At 45.5% G+C, this 23670-nt stretch overlaps 1 protein-coding gene across 2 annotated transcripts in view; it reads left to right on the top strand.

Moving 5' to 3' along the window:
- Window positions 1-7205: 7205 nt before the first annotated feature.
- The window catches only part of ABHD2 (abhydrolase domain containing 2, acylglycerol lipase), a 37452-nt gene continuing 20987 nt past the window's right edge, over window positions 7206-23670 (top strand). The window contains exons 1-3 of one of the 2 annotated variants that reach the window (XM_053988396.1): window positions 7206-7257; window positions 16962-17042; window positions 17838-18038. In XM_053988396.1, coding sequence (XP_053844371.1) covers window positions 17845-18038 — 194 coding nt within the window. In that variant the 5' untranslated portion in view covers window positions 7206-7257; window positions 16962-17042; window positions 17838-17844. Of the gene's footprint in view, window positions 7258-7916; window positions 7992-16961; window positions 17043-17837; window positions 18039-23670 lie in introns of those variants that run through there. The other variant, XM_053988395.1, reaches the window with a different exon arrangement.

The following is a 23670-nucleotide window of genomic DNA, read 5'->3' as shown; positions in this document are numbered from 1 at the left end:
TAGTAATAGTAGATCCCACCTATTCTGCATTCTTCCAGTGCTCTTGGAGAGTTAAGCAGCTGCAGCTCCAGTGCTGAGTCCCTCTACATGTCCCCAGCTGGCAATGGGCTGCTACCCTGAGAGCCCCAGCAGTAAAACCAGTGACTCTCGCTGCAGACATCAGAGCAGACACAGAGTGAAAACATGTGGGTTCAACAGCCCCTCAGCTCCTAACAGGGCTTTGCAGCTTACCATAGCATTCCATTTGGTCCATGGTCTGGGCCAGATTTGTTTGTATCTCTTTAAGATGTCCCTCAGGGATGCAGCCCCAGCACCTCCCTCAGCACGTGTGGTGGGGCCAGAGCAGTTATTAGGGGCTTGTGTGGTAATCTGTGTCCAATTTAGGAAGCTCTCTTCCATTCCTTGCTAACCCACCTCAGGACTGATGTAGAAAACAGAACGGAGGTCACCTGCATCAAGACCTGATGTGGTTCACTTCTGTGAGCAGGGCTGGCTTCTTGACAATGGTGCTGTACACACCATTCACCTGAAAGAACCCCAGAACCTTCCCATGACCCTCCCAGAGGGAGGTGCCGTCCCTTTAGCTGTGAACAGGGCTTATTTGCAGTCTTCCTCCTTTGTTGTCTGCCTGCATCTTCTCACTTTTGGTCGGTTGTTTTCGGCAAGACCTGAGAACATAAGAACATATGTACCTGTGCTTCCTCCTGCTCCAGCTACGCCTGCACATCTGCCCTGCCTGCTGCAGGCAGGGAGAGCAGCTCTGCCAGCTGTGAGGACAGTGACCCCCAGCCACAGGCCGGGCGGCAGGGCTGTGTTTTGCAGAGCACGTGCAGCCCCACGCAGGAGGCACGTTTGCTCCTGCTGCCTGTGGTTCCTGGCAGCCTTTCCAGGGAGCAGCCCTCGGCTCACAGAGCTGCTTGTTCGGGAGCATGTTGTGTTTTTGCCTGGGCTTGCAGCTGCCTGTCAGCTGCTGTACAAACACGGCCCTGTCTCCCATCTCCCCCCGGCCTCTTCTCACTCCTCAGCTCTGCTCTTTGTGGTGCTCAGGATTAGCCACACCTCAGCTGGGTAAACAGGAGCTGATCCTGACCCATCAGCCAGGGGCTTTGCAGCCTCAGCTGCCGCAAGCAAGAAGTGCTCCTTTATTTTTCTCCCAAGTAAATCTCCCTTTCATCATTCAGCAGATCTGAAGCCCTTAATTAGACACAGCAGTGGATGTGATCCTCTTCATTGGTTTCATCTTCTATTTTCTTTCTTAATCCTTTTATTTTCTTTCTTCACCCTTCTATTCTCTGCTTTTATTCCACTCAGCTTCCTTATCTTCTGATCTGTTCCTCATTTTCTCAGTTCTTTTACCCACTTTTTGCTTTTACACCCATCTGAGAAAAGCCACCCTTCCTTTCTGTATGTCACCTTCTGGGTGCAAAATAATGAACTAATGAACTATTCTGGTCTGAAAAAAAGCCCTGGAGGTTGTTTGTAACTCCAGCCAGCACCTTAGTCTTCATGTCAGCTCAGAGGCAGCATTTCCTGCAAATTTCTACCTGGCTCTGAAGGGATGCTGAGCAGGGAAGGAGGAGGACACCCATTCCCTGCAGCACAGCACCCTCTAGCCTCCACCAGGGCGGTAGCTCTTTCTTCAGCTGCAAGGAAGGAAGGACCTTCACCATCATCACTCAGCCACGCATCCTTCTGTCCTGCCACACTCCCCACACATCCAGCCCTGCTCCCTGCATGTCCAGCCCGGCGTAACTCCAGCAAAATCCTCCTGCAGCATTACTGCCAAATCCCAGGATGGATTTCATGGGAACTCTGGAGGTCAGGATCTTAAAGCTCGTCTGCTCTAAGGAGACATGTGGCAAATCAGACGTCATTTCCCAAAAACTGAGACATCAGTTTTGCAAGGTGGAGCCCACAATGAGCCAAGGTGGAGGTCAGCCTGGAGATGGGGTCATTACAGCATCAGCAGCACTGTTTATTTCCTCCAGCCCATGCAATACATTAACTCAGAGATGGTAGAAAGGGAAGTGCTGCTCCTGCAAAGGCAGGTAAGATCAGCCAGAGGAATGGAGTGCAGTAGCTCTGCAGCTGCTTTGTTTTCTTGGGACACTGATCTGCAGGCTTCCAGGTGCCTGCGCATGGAAAAGGGTGGTCAGTTCACCCCTGGCCGTGGTGGCAGACCTTCACTGCTTGGCTGTGACTGCCAGTGCATCTCCAGGAAGTCATCAGGCAGATGGAGATGCTCTGGATTAGCCTTTCATCCCAGCCATCCCACTGCACTTTCCAGCTTCCTGCTCTCCTACCCACCTTGCCAAACCATGCTCCTGTGGACCCTGCCAGCCTCACCCACAACCCTCCTCCCTGCACCAGCATCAAGCCTGTTTCCTCTCACCCCTGCTTTCCTTCTACACCTCCAGGAAATAGAGCTCTGGCCCTCTGCTCCCAAACACATCACTCATTCTCCCAAAAAACAACTGTAACCATTTCTTTTGTACTCACCATCATTCAAACACTGTTGTGTTCTCCCTCCCTCCCTTCCTCACAGATCTATCCCAATTCCCACTATTCTGGCACAAAATCAATCTTCCGCCTCCACTCAATTTATTTCCATGAATATTGCTCTCTAGGAAAAGGCCCTTCCCAATTCCTCAGGCAATACTAAAATTTGGATTTTCACAAGGGGCTGGTAATCCCATTGTTCAGTTCACTGAGCATTTCAGTTTGCAGGATTGCAACCCTGCATTTTCCTCAGGCACCACTACTTCTATGGAAACTTTTCCACAGAAAGCATTTTGCAAGTAGCCACTGGAAAAAAAAAAAAAATGTGGCCTTAGCAGACTCTTTTGCCAGCTTTCTGAGGCAGGACAGTCACAGTCTTTCCAGATTCCAACCTCAGGAACACACTATAGTGGCAAATGTCAGACAGACCGCTTGGGATTAAACAGAAGACCAGCGGTTTCCTTTATTCAGCAAGACATCTTGGAAACTCTCCAGGAGAAGCTCATACATCCTTCTGGCTCTAGTACATCCATTTGTTGAATCCACCCTGCTTTCCTCAGAGACACCTCCTCTCCCTGCTCTCACTGCCTGCCAGACACCTGCTGCTCTGATGCCACCTTCCCTGCACAGAACCCCTCTGCTTCTGCAGGTGGCTTTAGGGACAGGTGCCACACCAAAGCACTGCCTGGCTCCTGCAGCTGTATCTTAAGTTACCAAAATGTGTGAAAGGGGCAGAAACAGCTCTAACTGAACAAGAGGTGGCATTAGAGGTGGCTGCAGGGAACAGGTCTGATCAGCCTGGCAGCTTTTGGTGCAGAAGGTGTCCTGAAGGTAGGAATTTCACCTAACCATACTCCTGGAAAATTCAGTAGTGTTGTGGCACAGGTTCCTTTCAGGGAGATACAGACGGATCCTTCTCCCAGACCACTGAGTTTTTTTGTGGAGCCAGGCAGGGTCCAAGTGCCATGGAGCACATGGAGCAACCAAAAGCAGGACCAGCAACACTGCTGATGCCAGGGAGTGGTTTTCAAAACCTCTTCCTCTGGGCAGCAGCTGTGGCTGGATGTGGGATAAAAGCAGTGAGCTGGCTGCTGGGAAATTGTGGACAGAAGCAGCAGAACACAGCCTGGTAAAGTGCTCAGCTCAGTGGCATTTCTCTTTTGGCCTAAAGAATTTGGGAATGCAATAGCCCATCTGCTCTGAAATGATCAGTGATGCTCTCTGTACAAGCAGGCCGAGCCCTCTTGGGTTTGGGAGAAAAACAAAAAAAAATGAGTCATAAAGTTTCTAGCAATGGCCTTCAGCCATTAGAGGAGACCAGAGTCTATGTTTTAGAGGGGGCAAAAAGGTGGAGAGCAGTACCCAGAAGGGCTGAGGTCAGTCACTTCAGTTCTATAATTAGGAAATAAATAGCATGCTAAATAAACCCAGAGCACAAGCTTTTGAGGAGTGTGACAGAGCTGGAAGTTGGCAAGGAGCAGCTGAATGAGAATGTGATGGAAAAATACTGATCAGGTGGGCCACGTGCCACCTCCCCAGCTGGTTTGTATGATGCAGCCGTTCTCCCATCCCTGGCACTTGCCTCGTACGTTGCCAGCTCCTCAGGACAGAGGCTGGTCTATTTAGAGATCTGCAAAGTGCCCATTACTCTTTTAGACACCATTTTCAGAAAATATCTAAGAGTCCAAAGAGCACTGTGCCTCCAGATCCAACAGGCTCGGGAACAGCATGGCTCCGCAGCCCACAAGCCAAAGCCTCACTGGCACTGCAGGGAAGGCAGAGCAGAAGAGGAGGAAAAAGCATTGCCTTTATTTCCATCTGCAAAGCTTTTTTGTGCTCACATGTCACTGACAGGCACTTTGCTTATTTTCAGCTGGCAATCAAACCCTGCCTAAGAGGTGTTTTCCTTTTTGCTCCTGCTACACACTGCCATAGATGAACACCCTGATGTTTCCTCTGGCAAAAAGGTTTCCTCAGGGGTGCAAAGTCTGCAGGAGTCCTTCAGCACACAGCATGTTTGCTGAGCAGGAGAAAAGCTGGGCTGGGGGAAATGAAGCAGAAAAAGAGTTCAGAGTTGTGGCAGCAACAGCCAAAAGAGAGAGGGATATGAAGAACAAAAGGTGATTATCACCACGGTGTTGCATGGGGGAGTCTCAGGTTGGTTCAGCAGCACGTGGAGTTCTCTTTGCCTGGTACCTTTCCAATTGCTGCATTTAAAATGGTGGGATTTTAATTAGTATTTTTTTGGCCTCTCTGTACAGAGGTAATTGCCTGCCCAAAGCACAAGGCAAAGCTGCATTCTTCCTGTGCTTGCAGTATCCAGCATGTACATTTGTCCACTTTTGCAGTAGCCACACTGCTCAGAGAGGGATCCTCCTGTCTCCAAAGCATTAGAGTGTTCCTGGACACCCCCATCCCACCTCTCAGCAATACCAGCAGGCAGAAATATCTGCTGGGCTGAAGCAGCTAAATCCCTCCCTAGAAGGCTGGAAATTAAGCTCAGCTCTTTCCAGCACTCTTCCTTTGGGGATGGCTCAGGCTCCTGCTCAGATGGCATTTTCTGAGTATGACCTGTTTACTGTGAGTGCCATAGCCTTGCTCCTGGCTCTGGGCCAGAGCGCTCCACCCGCGGCACGGGCACACGCGGCTGCTGCAGCAGCAACTCTGCAGAGCCCACCAGCACATCGGCCAGAGCAACTCCCCACACGCTCACAGGGAGGGCAGCTTCCTTCACAAGCCACAGCTCACCAGCCCAAAGTCGGGTTTGCATTTCCAAATGTGCTTGCTTCCTCCCAGACATCCCTGCTCCCACGCTACAAGGTGCAGCTGGAACCCCTCAACACTGCCCAGAGTAAAACACCAATGATTTGCAGTGGTTCTTCCCTCTCTCTCTGGAGACACAGCACCTTTTCCATCACTTCGCTCCTTGCAATAAACACAGCTCAGGATTTTGGCTCCCACTGCCACAGCCACCTGTAAATTTATGCTGCTACCTCTTCAGTGTTCACCTCTCCTCAGCAAGAAGTGAGCAGCAAGTTTGGTTTGCTTTGTTCTGTGACAGGTCTGTAACAATGCTCTCTTAATAGCTGAGCTTCTCTCAGGTCGGAGAAATCTCCAACAGTCTCAAGGACTTAAAATAAAAGCCTTGCCTGGAGGCTCAACTCCCGTTTGAGGCATATTTTCCTGCCCGGATCTGTTTTTTCCTGCCTGGATCAGATGGTGAAAGAGCTAAGGTACACCTGGAATCAATTGGACTGCAATTTTCTGCAATCAACCTCAAACACATTCCTCAAATACTTAAAGCTGAGTCTGATACCGGATGTTTATCTGCCGAGCCTATCTGTTAACTTGATCACAAGCATAACTCACTGCCTTGAGACACACCAAACCTCAGCCCAGCTGAGCCACTGACAAATTTAGCAACCATAAACCCTGGGTATTTTCACAAGGTTAATTAAAAGATAAGGAATACTCTGTTTGACTGAGTGGTGTGGGATCACACCTGTAGCAAGTGTGGAGAGAGGAGGATGCTGTTTGTTCTGCCACCTTCATTCCAGAATTTCCCTCTCTGCCCTTACCCAGAGCTCCCTCCTTCCCTGTGACTCAGGCTACAGCAGTTACTCATCTCTCCACGTACACAGCGCCCTGGAAAATGTGACTTGCTCCTTGAGAGCTTTCTCCACGTAGGAAGCTCCAACACCCAGTAAACAGAGGAAACATTTAAAATATCTGAAATGAGAGGAAGGATTTTTCCATGCAGTTATATAAAGCAACCATTAACACAGCTCAGAATGGCTGATGTTACCAGCAACGTAACACGGGGCTCTTTTGGAAGAATACAAAAAAAGTAGGTTTATAAACATTGCATCGTGGACAGTTTTTTATCTTATCATTTATTTTCCTCCTAGTGCCTTTCAGATGGGGCAGATCCATCTACCTCGGAGTGGATTTCGCTGTCCCAGTCACACACGCCGCTTGGTGGGACAATGCCGAGGACTCTGAGGGACCGGGGCACTGCAGGCCCTGCACTGCTGCTGGCACAGCCCAAGGCTGCTCCCAGCGTTTGGCACCCAGAGCTGCCCTCTGGGCCCACCCTAAACAAACCCAGCGCGTTGAGGGCCCAGCCACCATTTCTAAGGCTCGAAGATCCGGTTTCTAAAAGACGCAGTATTATATAACCAGCACCCGGTACAGCACACGGCTCATCGGCAGCCTGGAGGGATTTTTAGTCCCCAAGACCACCGAGCTCCACGGCACTGAGGAGCAATCGTGTCCTTCAGCTGGAGCCGCTCCCCAGGCTGCGTCCCCCACGCCACGGGCGGTGACTGTGGCGGCAGGAAGCGGCGGACTGAAATGCGGCTGAGGCTCCCCCAGGCCTCGCAGCCCGCCGTGCCCCAGGCCCCGCTCTGTCATGGCCGCGGCGCCGCTGTCCCCGCCGGCGCCCAGAGCCCCGCCCCCGGCCCGCCGCCGCCAATCAGCGCCCTCCGCCTGACGGACAGGCGCGCGAGCCATTGGGCCCGCGGTGTCCCGGCCCCCGCTCCCCCTCTGGCCAATGGCACCCGCGCCTCAGTGATGGAGCGCCCGTCCCCGGCGAGCCTTCTGACCAATCGACGCGCGGGCCTGGGCGGAAGCGGCGCGGCGGCGGCCAATGGGAGGGCGAGGGCGGCCGCTAAAGGGCAGCGGGCGGCGGGCCCGGGGCAGACGGGCGGGAGCGGCGGCGGGAGCTGGCGGGGCCTTCGCGCCCGGCCGGGGCTGCAGGTGAGGTGGGAGCGCCTTCCCGCAGGGCTCGGGGACGGCCGAGCCTCCTTCCCGTTCCTCTCGGCAGCCCTGGGGGGCTGCCCCGCGGCCGGGTCTGTCCCTGCCCAGCCGCCGTCCTGCCGTGCACTGTCTGCGCGCCCGGCCCCGCGTGTTATTGCCCGGGAGGAGATGGGGGTGTCCCTCGGTGGGGCGGTGGCCGTCAGTGTCCGCTCTCCTCGCGGTTCTCCCCGGCGCTGGAAGCTCTGGGAAGTGGCGGTGCGGTGCCAGCTTCCACCTTCGCTGCCCGGGGGTGCGCGGCTGTGCCGGGCAGGAGCTGCGGTGGGAGCAGCGCATCCCATCCCTGTGCTCGCAGGGAGGGAAGGCCGAGCTGGGGTGCGATCGGGAGCTGGGTGCGGAGCAGAGAAGGCTCCTTGCGTGAATGCGAGCCGGGGGGATTGTGCCCCTGTCAGGTCATACTGCTTCCGCTAAGCGAGGCTCTTCCCTGGTGCTCACGCTCCAAGGTCCTGACCCTGTTGCGAGCATCTTGCACCAGCTTCAGACTCCCTTTTGTTGCTTGCTGTGTACCTGCTTGCTGTGTACCTGCTTTTTACCCTGTGTGATGGGACTCTGCTCCATCCTGCACCTTCAGGTGGAACATGTGAATCTCCTCCAGCACAGAAATGTCGATGTATCTGTCACAATTGATGAGTTACAGCTGCTGGGATCTCTCACCTGATGCTAAGTTGTTTGCAGAGGTATGTCAGGAGCAGCTTTATTCATGCAGTTGTGCTGGAGGGATTGCACTCTACTTTAAGTCCTGTGTAGGTTCCCTTAGAGAATTCATAGCAGCTTCCTCTTATTGTTGATGAACAATTGTCACTGGTCTGGCAAGTATAAAGATTCCTGTCAGCCCCTTAGATTGCTTTTTGGCTTTCACAGCACTGGTGTGTCTTTCTGTAACAAATGTTCCTGTCTTGTTAGTCAGCTAACTGGTACAGTGTGTTCGTCTTCCATGCCTCATTTATCAATTATTATCATGCTCAGCCATGTTCATAATATTGCTTAGGTTGACATGTTCTAGTCCCTGTTGATGTGGTGTCCACAGAGCACTCAGTTCAGTTGTTTGCATTTGTGATATCTTGTTTTTAGACTTTGATAATGTGTATTTCCTGTGCAAGGAATTTTGTTATTGATGAGTAGTCTTGGGTTGCTGTCTTATCTTTCATGAGTCACCTTCTCTCTGAGGTGCTTGCTTAGTTCTCATATCACAAAAGAAGTTTCAATAGCTTCTCTAGTCTCAGATCAGTGGACATGCAGCCATTCTTCTTATTCTAGACATCACTTACTTTGTGATCAAAGTCAAGAGTAAGAACAGGAAGAATATGAGAAGAGAAATAAAAGCTAATGTTTGAGTTCTTCCATTCTCCTGTCTTACTCTTAAGAATAGTTGCTTTTGCATGGGAGGTCTTCTGTGTTACTGAGTGAATTAGCTGCACAAAAGATGAGGCTAACCTAAGATTGTGCCAGACTGTCTTTTTTAGGTGTGTAAAAGATGTGGAGATTGTGGATAACACCTATCTTGCAGAACTGTTTCTTCAGAAACTTAAAAATTATCTTGTTCTATTCTTCCTGTAGAAGCTGCATTTCTCTATTCAGAGAGTGAATAAAGCTGCTTTATGAAACTTGTCATGTGAAAACTCAGATTAACACATTGAAAGAGTTTTTCTGGGATGTGGCACTGGGAAGGAAAGATGGCAAAATAACACCCTTTGATCTTGACACAGGCATATGAAGATGTTTTCTAAGTTCCAGCCATACTCCAGATGGGATTTGGTGTAGGATAGTAAATGGTTAGAGCAGTGAAATGCCTGGGTGCTACTGGATTTACATTGTCCTGTTACCTTTCTTCATCCACAACTCTCGCCTCTTCATCCAGGCTTTCACACTGCCAGCTCTGGCAGTACCAAAATTTGGATTAAGCTAACCAAGAACAGGATTTTTCAGTCTCTCATAGGAGTGTAAGTGCTGTGTTCTTGGCTGCTTGTAATTCCTACTGAAAGGTGCAAAGACCAGCCTGAAATTAGTCACTTGGACTTTTCAGACAAAGCCTAAACAATCGTGATTTGTTAGTACTTTAGAGTCTTCATCTTCTTCTGAGTTTTCTGGAAGAGTGTGTTTCATAATGTGTTACAGCTCTGAATTGCTGTTCTTAATGTGCTATAGTTCAATTGATCTTCTGTGCAAGTATTTACCCTTCTTCTGCCTATATACCTTGCAAAGTTTAAGCTAATATGCAGTTAAACATCTGATCAAACTCAGCTGATTGATTGAATTTCAGTTGATTTCATTTCAGTGTGCAAGGGCACACTGTCCTTGTGGAGAAGCAAAGCTCCACTTGCCCAGCATATATGGGTGGCAGTGATGGTACCCTGTGGGGCAGCTGTCTTAGCCTTTTCTGGCCCTAGGAAGGCTTCTACACTCAAGGGCTTATCTTTCCTGCAGCCCCCTCAGTTGACTTAATAATAAAGATTGTCTCTGACTGCCAGCCTTACTCTGCCAGTATCAGGCAGCAGTAATTGAAAATGCTTTGCAAAGCAGTTCAGTACAAACCAGGTGCTTGAAATGTCATTGAGCCTGAGCTCTTAAAGGTAGTGGCAGTGGAAGGCAGTGCCAGACTTGGCAGAGAACAGAGTTTTATCTGTATCTCTAGACTGACCAAGTGCTGTTACCTATTACTCTCTGCTTTCATTTCTCTGTATCATGGGTTCAGTCTGACTAAAACAAATGACATTGACAACTTCCTCTGTTAATATGGGTTGAGCTCCTGGAAACACCGAACTTTTCTGAAATGTCTCATGTCTTATTTGCAGGTAACTGAGCTACAGCCCTATTCAGGGCATTGAGTACTCAAAAAGTATAGTACAGGCTCCTCATAGGAAGGGATAAGTGACTGCTGCTGAGAGGCTCACTGTTGAGTAGCTTGTCCTGCTTCTAAACTTACCTCAAAGCATCCTCAAAGATACTTTTGTATAGAGCTGCAGGTTCCAAAAAGCTTGTGCAGAGGGGGTTCAAGCCTGGCTCTCCTTTATCTGGAATACCGAGTTCTGTGAAGTGTTGGTTGAGCACATGTGAATATGAAGGGTTGTACTAAGTGAAATAAGCACATGCAGAGTCATTTACAGTGAACCTCCTTGTAAGAGGTAAGGACAAAGTGTCCTAAAACATGAGCCTGTAATACTCCTAGCCTGTCACACTGATTCAGTGGAAGAGAGGACAGTGTAGTTCATTGCACATTGAATTGCTGGTGGCTGCTGTAGTGCTCCAAAACCTCTCTTTTAGTTGCAGTCTGGGAGAACCTGAGTATTCAGCAGTGGTGGTAGCTGGGTAGTTGTTCTGTCCTGAAAGGTTTTTGCCTCATTTTCAATGTTACTTGTGTGAAATGACGTTATTCCTCTAGTGCGAACCTTCTATCTGTCATGGGCAGGCTGTGAGAGAATGACTCTGCAAATCTTCTGCTCCCCTGTGGAGAGGAGCTGCTCATCAGGGGAACAAAGCAAGCAAGGTGTTTAAAGACCTCAGTGAAACAGCACGTCAGCTTTTCATATAGCTGTCTTCAAGCTGCTTGAACTGGACCGTTCTCAAATGAAGTTCTCTTACCTCTGTTGTGCTTTGTTATAGGTGGGTTCTCCCTGCTGTATGTGGAGCATGTTCCCCACTTATTCAGCCCTCTAGCTGAGCAAACAAATGTGGTGTGTTTGGACCTTGAGCTGTTCCTCCAGTATGTTCAGCTGAGCCCTGTGGCAGTGTGGGAATGGAGGGGTTGCAGTCAGAGGATAAATGAGGCTTTAACAATGTGATGCTTCAAAATATAATGAAGGAATAGAGCAGACTTCCTTGAGGAGGGTTGGTCTATAATGCAGTTTTTATTAGCTTACTTAGCTCAGTGTGGCTTGATTCCAGCAGCATTCCCTCAACTACTGAGCGTGGTTTGTTGGGTTCTCTACAGTCTGTGTACTCTGTTTCTTCCCTGGAGCTTAATGCTGCTCCCTGGCACAGTTATGTGGTAGGCAAGGGACACCTGCTAATGCTGTAAGACTGTAGAAAGGTGTTACCCAACATTTCTCTCTGTGCCTAAAAGTTATCTTGACCTCTTCTACAAGGACCTGTAGTTACATAAGGTAGTGGATGGGGAGACAGTCCCAAGTCTCTGCACCTTATCTTAAAGGAAAGGCTCATGTTATTTCAGCAAACATAATTACTTGACTACTGCGATTAATTGATTTCTGTGAAGTCAGCGTCTGATCCTGTCTTGGTTTAATCATGTTCATGAGGTGTGTGCAATAAAAGCCAATGCAGAGGTTTTCAGTCCATTTGACAAAAACAGGAACCAGGATAAGGTGATGTAACAAGGACTCTACATAGCAACCTCAGCTAATGTATAAAAGCTGCCTGTCCTGAAATGGAACTATTTCTGATTAGTTAAGATGATATTGTGGGGAAACAAAGGCAGTTCCTGTAGTTAGAAGGAAGTCAAAAACAAGGCTCATTTGACTGTAAATTAGCATTCTTGGATAAGTGAGAGTGCTGAAGAGCCTTTGGCCCTGTTTGCTATAGATTAATTCTTGGGTGCTTTTTTAAGCAACCTGCCTTGGGCTGTACACCCAGCTCTCTGAGATGTTTGATTTCTGCTATGAAGGTGTAGAATTCCTCAAGGGCAAGGTAAAAGCTCTAGTTCAAGGCACTTGGCTTTCTGACTGTGCTGATGGTTCCTTGTGCTATGAACTTTGTCCTTGTAACCTCACAGTACCTCTAAATCTAGTGTGAGCCAAGTTTGTAACTGATGAAAAGGTCAAGTTCCAGTGAAGGCACCAGCCAAGAATTTTTTTTTAGAGCAGGGTGTAAACAATAGTTGTTGGTTTCTGTACTTGCCAACCAGCCAAATCCTGGCCTGGTATGGCCCTGGCACAGGGAGGGATTTGCACTGAGGACTTCAATAGGCTGTCCAAATAGTGTTCTTTTAAGCATCCTTGTGATGGGGCATGTCAGTGTGCCCTCTTTATTTGGAGATAAAATCTGTCACATGTTGGACAACAAAGCTGTGGTGGGCTTTGCCAAACTCCTGAGGACTGCACTTTGTCTCGTGGCTGCATCTAACCCTAAACTTAAGTGCCTTAAGTGCTCAGCTAATTCTTAATTATACCCTCTGTGCTTTGAGGTCTGAGACTTAGCTGGCTCTTTTAAATGGCCAGAAGTACTGAGTGATGCATCAAGACCTCAGCATTTGCTTCTGACGTGTTCTCTGAGCCACACTGAAGGTAATGGGAGGTTCTGCACTGGGTGAGCTTGGGCTGGGTAGGTGCCAGTCTCAAGATAAGTGGTATTATGACTTGGTTTTTGTGCATAAGCTGATGAGGCATAGTATTGGTGTGGCCCTAAAATACCTGTGTCTGTAATTTTCAGGGAACAAAGCAGGTTAGACTTAACACTTATAACATCAGTATTAAAAAAACAAAGGCATTTTTTATACAGGTGCTGGGTAAAAGGATATAGAGCTGTGCAATAAAGTATGAGGCTTTCTTCGCGAGTCCTCTTACACAGGTTCTGTACTTGTGTAGCTTGTCCTCCAGTGCCTAGTCTGGCAGCCTTTCCCATCAGGACACGTGCTTCAGAACCTTTCTCAAGTGGATTCATCTTCATCTGGATGGTCTCTAACCATCATCCTCTGCATTTAAACTACTGAAAGCTCAGCAGTGTGACACTGCCGTGCACTTCCTGGAGTGACATTTGAGTAATATGTTGGCATAAAACTTGTCTTTGTTTAAAAAACTATGCAGTGCTCTACTTTTTACCCTTTCCTTAAAGAAGTTCCTTTCCCCATAATGTGGTTCTAAATGTCTTACCTGGAGGTGACAAGCCTGTACCTTCTGGTTTTGCAGTGTATCTTTCAGAAAAGTCATTAGCTTTGGCTGATATTAAAGATGATTAATTTCTTGGAAACATCCCATAAAGAACTAACTTCAGCCTTCCTCCTTAAAAAGGTGGGAAAAAAACCCACCTTATTTCTGATCCCAGTCTGCTTAGGCACAACTCTTTAAAGTAGGGTGGGTTTGCTTTCCTCTTGTCTGATATACTTGTTTTCAGAGTTTTATTCCCAAATAGACACTGAAATATATGAAACCAGTCCAAGAAATGTCTGATATGTTAGTTAACAAAGTCTGCCTGCTTAAATCTGTCAGAAGTGGCCTCCTTGGCTCTTCTGAGGCCTAGTGGGTAAGAGTATTGCTCTGCTAGGTAAGCTGTCACTGAATGGGAAAGGTTAAAGACTTTCACTGTTGGCCAGGCATGTTTCCAGTGTTGTGGCATCCAGCTGAGCTCTGAGAGCATCAGTGAGCCAAAATGCTGAGGGGTGGGGAGGCATCCACGAGGCTTTTGTACCAAGCTGCCCTTCCTGGAAATGGCATTCCTTCAAGATTCTTCAGTCCATGTAATGGAGAATTGCACATCTCGTTAGTGGAGCCCGTTTCAAAGAAGCCTTTGCTCTTTGTGTTCCATAAAGCTGCATCCTTGTATTAGCCCAAAGCACTTCTAATGCTTCAGTGAAATAAATGAGTCTGCCAGGCTTTCAATGGCTTGTTAAAAGGCCTGAGGGGGGAGGATCCTGTGGGAATGGCTTCCTTTAATATCTTTGCTTTTTTAATATTGGCTTTCCAGTATGAAAAGTCAGACTGTTTCTGTGGGTGGAGGAGCTGTAAAGCTTGGTAGCTACCAAATCCTGTGCGTGCCCTGTTGAGTCACAGTGACTCCTGTCTCTGGAAGTTTCCTCTCCATAGGAAACCTGAAACTGAAGTGTGTACAGGTCTTGGATTTGTTGATAGTTGTGAATTCACTTACTGTACAAGTAAATATTTTGATGATGGCTTTTCCAAGAACCCAGTGTTCTTGAAGGACTACATAAAGAATTTGCTGTAGCTCTACTGGCTTTTGTTGTACTTTTATCTGTTTCTGTCTGGAAAGGGTGAGACTTGGGATTTTTTTCTCATTATACTTGTACAGATGAAGTGCACTCTGTTAACAGCAATGCTGAAATGTTTCCTGTAACATGATTTTCAGCTTTTTTGTGATGAAAGGGCAAATTAAAAGACCACAAATCCAGCACTTGCTTTCCTGTGATTAATTTTTAAGTTATCCCTCAGTTAAAATTGGGATTTAACAACATTGCTTTAGAGGCCTGCAGGTCTTTGGGGCTGTCATGCCTGTAAGTGATTAAAAAAAATTAAATTGTGCCTTGCTTCAAAATAACATCCTTGGGGCCAAGAGCTTCTACTTCTTTGGGTTCCTCAATGTGGATTTCAAATGCTTTGATGGATGGAAAGGCTTGATTGCTTCCAGTGGTATGCTTTTTGGTAATTTTGCCTAGCCTTCCAGAAGTGAATCCAATGTTTTGTATATAGAAAAAGTCAAATGTTTGTCCATTTAGATTAATGGTGACCCAGTTAGAGGAGATTCTAGATTAAAATTTGTCTGGCTCAACCCTGTAGTTATTTATCTTTTTTGTTTAGATAGATAAGTGTATTGGGCCAATGCAAAAAGGGTTTAACAAAACAGAAGCAAGGTGACCTCATCCCAGCTGGTTAAAGAGGGACACATTTGTCCTAGGTGATTAGAGACAAAGCTCAAATCCATTTTAGCAAGATAAACCCTTAAAATTTTAGAGTTGAGTGCCTTGACTCAGCCCTTGCAAATCTGCCCTGGCTGAGACAGGTCTGTTTAGGTCTTCAGAAACACCAGGCTTTAGAAGTGCCTCAAGTGACACAGCTCCATGGGGCATGGAGTCTTCATGGGCTGGATCCACTGCTTAAATAATCACTGCAGGAAGCTGTGCAGTTGAAGCAGTGCCAGCTTTGTGTTACATCTACAGGCTGATCTGAGCTTTTGGGTAAAGATTTTGACAAATACATAAACCTCTAGCACATGTTTGTGGCCTAGGTTCTGTGAATCTGTTTTAAACTGTCTAAAATGGAAAATACTAGTTCATAAGTGTCAAAGCATACTCCTGCCTACCAACAGCTGATTTTTCTGAAGGTAATGGCAAGCTTGCATGCTGTTTTAAGGGAGTGACAGGCTAACATGAAATATAAAAGTATCAGAAAAGATGTGATGTGTTTGTAATCTGAAGATTATATGGGAGAAAACATCTCAGGGAGATATGGTTTAGTTGGATTAATTACATTGAGTCACTAGTACAAAATCCTAATGACTAATTGTGTTCAGTTTTATTTTACATTCACTTAGGTGAAAGTTGTAAGCAACAAACTAGCTTAAAATCCAGGTGCCAGGATGGTCTCAGGTATTAGTGCCTCTTAATTTTCTGAATAACACAATTATAGGAAGATGTCAACAGAACTTCTGGGAGTTTGATATGAGGGAGTTTTGCTTGAGCACCTGATTGTACTTGAGTTCAGGAACCTGGTCTGCTTTTCAGCCAGCTGTACCTTCCCTGGTGAAGCCATTGCTGTTATTTGCCTGTTGTCTCCTACAGAACTGATAGTGTTGGTGAAAGCTTACCAAGTCAAGATGTGAGATAACATCCTGCAGCTGAACATTGTACTTCAACTCCTCTCATGATGCCCATGCAATCTTCTGAGCAGAAGAATAGATGGCTTTTTGTGGCCCATCTTCTCACTTCTACTGTGAAGCTTAGAATTGGAAAACAAAAGCTGAAGAGTTGTCCAAGATTAAATGTCTCTGCTTCCCTCATTCTGTTCTGCTATGCAGATGGTTGTGGTGGCAGAAACTTGGAGCTTTCCAGCATGCTGTTAGTCAATAGCTGATGTCACACGTGTTTTCTTCCAAGGGGTTTTGGTGTAGCTACACTGAGTACAGAAAGTACTCCTGAGGCTCTTTACTCCTGCTATAAAGAAGAGTAAGGCTTTGGTATGCTCTGCCCTGATAGTGTGTTTTCCATTTGGAAGCAGCAGCTGTGGTAGAGAGCAGACAGTTCTGGAGCTTTTCCTGGAAGCTCCGAGTCCCCATCGATTTGTTGTGCCTGTGGGAAGGCAGCTCTAACAGCAAGTATTGCTTACTCTTGTATGGTCACAGGCTGAAAGCTTTCTCTTTTATTGGCATCATCAAATTCTTGTAACAAGAACTTGCATTTGCAGTGGTGTTAATTAGGTGTCTGTGTCTGAGCCTCCTGTGGCTCCCACCGTGTTGAAGTGTGATATATTGTAACATCTCAAAAAGCAAGTGTGGGAACAAGCAGAGAATGTTTACAAGCTTCCATCTGTAGGAGTGAGCTGCCTTGCTAAGCCAGAATAAAAGTAGCAGAAACTTCTTTCAGGCTGGCTTCACACTTCAGTAACATTGTAGACATTGCAGAGTTTAGAAGAGTATCCTGCTAATTCTAGTCCTTTAAATAAGAAGAGATTTGGGTAGGTTTTCTGAGTGCAATGTCTCACTGTCTTGCAGAGATGAAGTCTCTCTGCTAGTGAAGTTGCATTTGCACACTGCAGACGAGTTAATACCCTGTAGGCAAGTGATCTAGTCTGGAATCTGTCCACTGGCAATGAATTTCTGATGCAGATGGATCAGAGTTGGTTATGACTGACTACACAAATAGCTTGCCATGTTTGTGATGGGACCTTTGTATAAATTTGTGTTCATCCTTTCCAGCTGAGAAATACAGCTTGATCAGTAAAAATCAATTTGCTTTCCCCCCCGCACAGGGTAGCTCACACAGCACGTGGATCGGTGAGAAGTCTGCTGAGGACTGGCAACTTTTTCTAGCTTGAAGAAAATTGAAATTGGTAAGACTTTGCTTGTCACTTATCTTACTTGGGTTACCCATATTACTTAGGAAAGACCCAGGGAAAAGCCTCTCCCTTCAATAATAAATGCAGCCAGCTGTTTGAACTGTATGTTCAAAATGAGCTGAATCAGTATAAGAATTTGATTTCAAACTGGAAGGATATATTTTTTTTTTTACTTCTTTGCTTATGTTCCTTTACTCTGAAGCCTCTGAAAGATTAGATATTCATCTAGTCCTTCAGCTGCAGATCCACAGTGAATAGAAAAAAATGCTGAAAATGCCAGTAGATAAAGTGACCATCTTAAGTGCAGGCAGGATTTAGTACCAGTGTTCTCATGGAACTGCAAGACTCAGGCTGAGGAGCTGACACAGTAGTTCTTTCAGGTGCTCCTTTTCAAGTCTGGCTTGTACACCTGTGAAGGAACACAAGTCCAAAGCTGCCAAGGTGCCTTTATAGCCTGTCTTTTCACCCAGCTTCTGTTTGACCTGGGTAGTCTTGGCCAGGATCCTGCATGTATTGACTGGCTGCTGATACCTGAGACACTGGTGCAATTCTAGGGCAGCACTGATTAGGAATAAATCTCCTTCACAGCTGATCATCCAGTTTTTCTTCTGTTGGTCTTTAGAACAATACCAACTAAATTTTCTTCCAGCTTAAAAGTTGCTAGTCTTAGTTGGTATGCTAGGATTTCCTGGCAGTGTTGACTGACAAATTTGTGTATTTAACATGACAGTTGATATTCATATCCAACACTATATTTCTAAAAGCTTTAACGTTGTTTTTTATCTGCAGGCTGAAAATGAGTGCAATATTGGAAACCTCTGAGCTGCCAGCAGTGTTTGATGGGGTGAAGCTAGCTGCAGTTGCTGCTGTTCTGTATGTTATTGTTCGCTGCCTGAATTTAAAAAGCCCAACTGCCCCTCCTGAACTCATTTACCAGGACTCTGCTTTGGCTCGCTTTCTACTCAAATCCTGCCCACTTTTGACCAAAGAGTAAGTGGTATATTTTTTCCATGCTGACTTGTATTATTGGAAGAAGAGCTGCATTTATCCATTCTTCCTCATGTGTTTCATGGACTTGGGTTCAAATGAATGTCAGGGTATACTCTTACTAAAATAAATCTTTTCTAAATCAAGCATTTCTTTATTGTCTCAGGTACCTGGATTTATGACCAAGCCTTGTTGTGTGGAGTTTTCCACAGATGCATAGAAAAAGTCATCACTGTCCATCTTTATAGAATTATAGTGTGCTGATATTATACTATACCAGCAGCAACAGCCCACTGTCTGTGGAAATGGGGGAGGGCTGGATGCAGTTAGCACTTGTTCATGTTCTTGTACTCCTTTTTATTAGAGAAAGAATCTGTTGGGACTCACAGGAAGGAAACATTTTCTTGGTGTGTCAGTGCCCTTATAATGAACATAGGGTTGGCTATTAGTTTTGAAGTGCCTGCTCTTATCTGAAGTACTTCAAGTTGATTGAAAACTAATGAAATTTATTACTGGTAGAGCACATCCTAACTAGTTTAATAAAGTAATGACACAGAGGCCAGTTCTAAGCCTGTTGAATACACTTACACAGCTGACACAAGGTCAATTTGAATTTGAGCAGGCTGATCCCTGATCTTCCATTCCAAGACCTCCAGAATCAGTGCAGCTGCCCTTAGCTTCACCAAGAACATTGTCCAATAATAGCAAGCATTTAGTACAATTTCATGAGGCTTTGGAGGGACAAGGACTTTGATTACAGTATTTCTCTTCTGCAATCACTTAGAAAACTTGCAAGTCCTATTTAGAAGCTCTAAGTACATCAATTATATAGTAAGTGCTGAGTGCAGCTGCATGAACTTTCCTTTTGGATCTCAAAAGTCAAGCTGACTTAAGGATAGTCATTTCAGGGGAGATGAGAGGCTTTTAGCAGTGCTGTGTTAGGTGCCTTGATTACATAAGGTATAAGATGTTAGGCCATGGGGTCTGTAAACTTCTAGAGGAAACAAAGCATTATCTGTTGAAATTGGAATCTAGAGAGGGTTCTGTGATGTACTTCAGGCTAGTGGTAACATAAATGATACTTGATTATGTCTATTGCCTTAACTGCAAAGCAATTCCTTTCCTTAAAAATACATTGAGGAGGTTTGAGTTACTTAGTACTTCAGGTAGTTGCCATCCCAGTGTTGCACTCCAGTCTGACATGTCCCTAGTCACTGAAGGAACGAGCATGAAGCTGATTACCAGCCTTGAAGGCATATTAGTATCAGGCTAGTCTTTGGAAATGGATTGTAAGCTAATTTAGCATCCATTTCCCTGCTATTTCAGCTCTGTCCTCAGAGCACAGGCTCCTAGCACTGCCATATTATTGACTTTCAGTTGGAGAACAAAGCATTCCCAAAAGAGTGAAAATGCAAAACATGTCTAGCAGTATTTAGGCATCTGTTGTGCATTAATTACAGGAGTGATGAGCTACTTGCAGACCCCTGGTGTTGTGTTGATCGTGTGCAAGTTTGATTTGTTTGCTTTCTCTGGATCAGCTGAGCTCAGGCTTGCCAGCTTCTCTGAAAACTGTAGCACTCATCTCCAATACCTGGTTATGGGCAAAATATTGTCTGAAAGACTTACATGACAAAAGGAAGCAAACTCAGCTGAAACAAACCAGAACAAAATGTATCAATAGGTAGCTGTTCAGTCCTCCTACTTCTATATCTCTGTTAAGGAAGACAGGGCTGTTGGGAATATAATTACTGTTGGGAATTGAAAGAGTTTACAGGAAAGACAGATCTAAGATGTATATGTGATTATTTCTTTTTACTGTTCTAGTGATGTTATCACAGATTTTTTTTTCCAATATAGAATTTTTTAAAAAATCAAAGAAATCTTGTCTTTAGGCATGAAAGTCACCTGGAGACTACAGGGGGACAAATGTATTTAAATTCCTGCAATTATGCATGAAACAGTTTGTAGGATAATTAGGAAAAAACTATGTGAAAACAGCTTGTGCAGTACTCCACCGAAGAATCTTGCAAGGCTTTGATTACTTGCTAATTATTCAGAGTGTTAGGAAAGCTGATTAAGCAGCTCTTTTCAGATTCTACCATGAAAGCAAAATAAGTAGCCCAGCAATCCCTTCTGTTACTTTAGGACTGGGTTTGTTGTCAAATCTGTTATAAAGCCAATTCTTCTGTGCAGAGGAATGTTCATAGCTGGGAGCTGACTTTCAGACCTGGTTTGTTCAGCTCCTGCTTAAGGGAGGAAGGGGTTGAGGGCACTACTATGAAAAACAGGCTGGCAGGGAGAAAGAATAATTTTGCTTGTTTCTGCTATCTATGAAGATGTTTAAAAATTCTTAGAGCAAACACTTTTGGACTTTATTTTCCCTTTATGGCACAATCCTCACCTCTGGTCTAATTCAGTGCACTGTCATTCAGTAAGCCAAGTGTTGGTGGATGAATAATTTAGCAACTTTGAATTGTAAAGCTGCCTGAGATGGCTGTGTGCCAGGTACCTTGTACTTGTAGATGTTAGTACTGGTTTTTACAGTTCTGTGAACTGCCAGAAACTTTCTACATATCTACCAAACATTGGGAAGCAAGAGAATCTGTCTTCCTAGAGCTCATGTTGTCTTACCTCTTTTTCCATTGCTCTGACCGTGTCCAGCTCTGTACTTTGGCTTACCAAGTGGAGTAGCATAATTATTAGACCCTTTTCCATTCAAATTTTTGAATTTTCCATTCAAATTGCTGCTGCTTATATGGAAGCTCTTGCAATTTAGCACAGCTATTGGTGCCCTTGAGCACTTGGGCCTAACTGCTGGTGGCAGCTGTGTCCTTTTCCTGCCTTTCAAAAGGGTACAGAAAGTCCTTCATCTGCTCTTATTCCTGTAGAAATGCAGTGCTGGCTCTTTGATTCACGAGGGTAAATTTGGCCAGTGCTTGCTGTACTAGGCTAGACATTTTTGGCTGTTTATTCTAAAAAAGTGTGTGAATTTTTATTTCTGTAGAGATGTGGCACGTGTCATCCGTATCGAAAATAATTATCCTTGCTGTCTGCACACTTTTTATCATCAGTAAAGGCAAGCTCCTCAAAGATTGAGGCAAACGACTGTCAAGCCTGTTAGTAAACACTGTCAAAGATCCAGCCTAGATCCTTCTTATCCTTTGTTTGCACACCAACCTGTGTTGGGTGAGCAGGCTGCCTGGTACCAAAGTCTCTTTTACACTGTCACTGCTTTTCTCTTAGATGCAAGGAGATGAGTAGTCAGAGTAGCTGTCTTCAAGCTTTTCAGTGTTCTTTTCTTCCCCCTAATGGCAAGCAGTGTTTGATCCCTGTCAACTCCTAGGTGTTTTACTCTGGGAGGAACACTTCCAGGAGAATAATAAACTAGAAGAACAGTGTTACCCCTGAAGCTTTGGCAAGTGAACATGCTGAGAGGTAGAGGAGAATGGCAGCTCCCTGTTGGTAAGTTGAAGCATTGACCTTGCAGAGGAAGCAGCCTCGGGGGTCTGAGTTTTTGCTGGATGCTGTGGCATTGGCAGCAGCCTTGTGTTCCCCAGCTCTTATCAGCAAGGAAGATTCTAAGTGCTGTAAATCCTCATGCCTTGTTTTGACTAAAATACTTCTTGTAGTCACTGGCGAGGGAGGAGGGGTGTGATGGGTACTTGACTAAATAAAAACCTCTTAAATGGTGAAGGAGGTGGTTTAGCCAAGGAGGCCAGTCTGTACTTTTAAATAGTTCTGGCTTCACGCAGGTACTGTGGGCAGCAAACAAACACTTCTATTCCGTTTGTTTCTTTTTTTGAGACTCGGGGAATGTGGAAGTTCCATAACTTGCTTAATTTTTTTTTTTGTTGCAATTTTTTTTGCTGTGTCCTCATCACATTGAGCAATCTAGCTGAGCTGATGTAGAAAAAGCTGCTTTCTACATATTTGGGGTCGAGGGTTGAACCCTGCAGACTTTTATTTGAGTTTGCTTTATTTGAAATTCAACTTGCATTCCCTAGCATCAAATAAAGGACAAGGCTCAAACAAAGTTTAATTTTGTAAAGCATTCTTTAAATACCTCCAAACTGCTCTGTAAAGGGGAAAAATAATCTCTTACCTGTTGTCATGCAGGCAAAAGTTCTTACAATATCCTGCCATTGACAAGTTGTAGACTGTTTTCTCACCATCAGTATCCAGTGTGCACGCAAAGGCCATGTAAGAGTTAAAGTGTTAATCTCCTCAGATGAAATGAAGCAATGCTCCAGAAATAAGCCTGTTGCTGAACTTCCACTTCACATCTTTGAGGACCTGAATGCTGATGCCTGCTAATAAAAATAGCACAGTTTTTATGTGCTTTGTGTGAGCTGCTTATACAGCTGCTGCTTTCCTAAATTCCTGCATACTGGATTATGTATGTGCTCTAAAATGATAATCTACTGCCTGAGAGCCACTAAACTTAATCTACAATCACATGCTGGAATTGTTTTAAATATTAAAACGCCAGGAGAAATTTTTGGGAAAAACCTAGAAATTGTCTTGTTCTCAAGCACTGTGGGCAGCCACCTATCAAGATGTGAGGCTGTGCTGCTGGAATGCAGGTTCAGAGCTCAAACAGAAACATTGGTGAGCAGATTTATGTAGCTGGGTGTGAATTCACTCTAACCACTTCAGAGTGGTGAACTCTGTACATGTTGGGCCATGTAAGAGACCTTCCATAATAAGTAAATGCCATCCTCAGGCCTGTTCTCTCTGCCTTCTGTTGCAGAGTCCTGTTACTGGAAGTTACAGGGCTGGTTACTGGAAGACCTAACTGCTTCAAATATTTATCTTTGTTCAGAGTGCCTGCTATCTATTGCAACTGACCAAAACAGGGAAATGAATCAGTTAAAAGCCTTTGTGTCTGGAGAAAGCTCGGAAGCCGTTTTTGGTTCACAGAAATAAAAATCTCCATTTTTGGTACAACACAACTTTTCCCTTGGAATTTTTTTTTTATCAGTACATGCTTGTCTGGGTTGTTGTGTTCTGCTGTCCTTGTCCTCGTGTGGAGGCCTTGGCAAGAGGTCCTCCTGGCTGGTGTTCACTGCTCAGCTCCTGTCACCATAAGCCACTGTTGCATAACAGTGGATATGCTGCTTGACATGGTGTTTGCTCCTGGACTCTTGTACATCTGGGAGCAGCTTCTCTGGAACAGGACACTCAGGAATAGGTACTGAACCATCTCCATGCTGTGCTGGAGTAATCTCTGCAGTACACTGCTTTTCAGAACCGCTTCACTTTATAGCAGACAGAGGAAGGAGCTGAAAATCTGCTGTGCCCTTGAATGCTTTTCTTCCAATGTTATCAATGCTGCAGGAAAGCCACCTGCTTTTGAGTGAAGGGCCCTTGTTTGGAAGACATGGTTAAATTTAGCAGTAATTATAGGTTTAGCATAAAATCTGAAGGGGAGTACTCAAATGCCCCTTAGACTGGATACTACTTAGTTGCTCAGTCTGCATGGTTGTGTTTCCCTGTGTTGCATCCTGCTGTGCTTGTTTTCTTAAGGTAAACCACAAGAAGAATGCCCTGAGTACATGCTCTTCTGTCTGCAGGATGGTTGTTTTGGAGAAGCATCTTTTTACAGCTTTTTCCCAGGAGGAATGTTGACTTCACT

Source organism: Vidua macroura, chromosome 12 (genome assembly GCF_024509145.1).
Source record: "Vidua macroura isolate BioBank_ID:100142 chromosome 12, ASM2450914v1, whole genome shotgun sequence".
NCBI lineage: Eukaryota > Metazoa > Chordata > Aves > Passeriformes > Viduidae > Vidua > Vidua macroura.
This window is presented reverse-complemented; position numbering and strand designations above follow the sequence as displayed.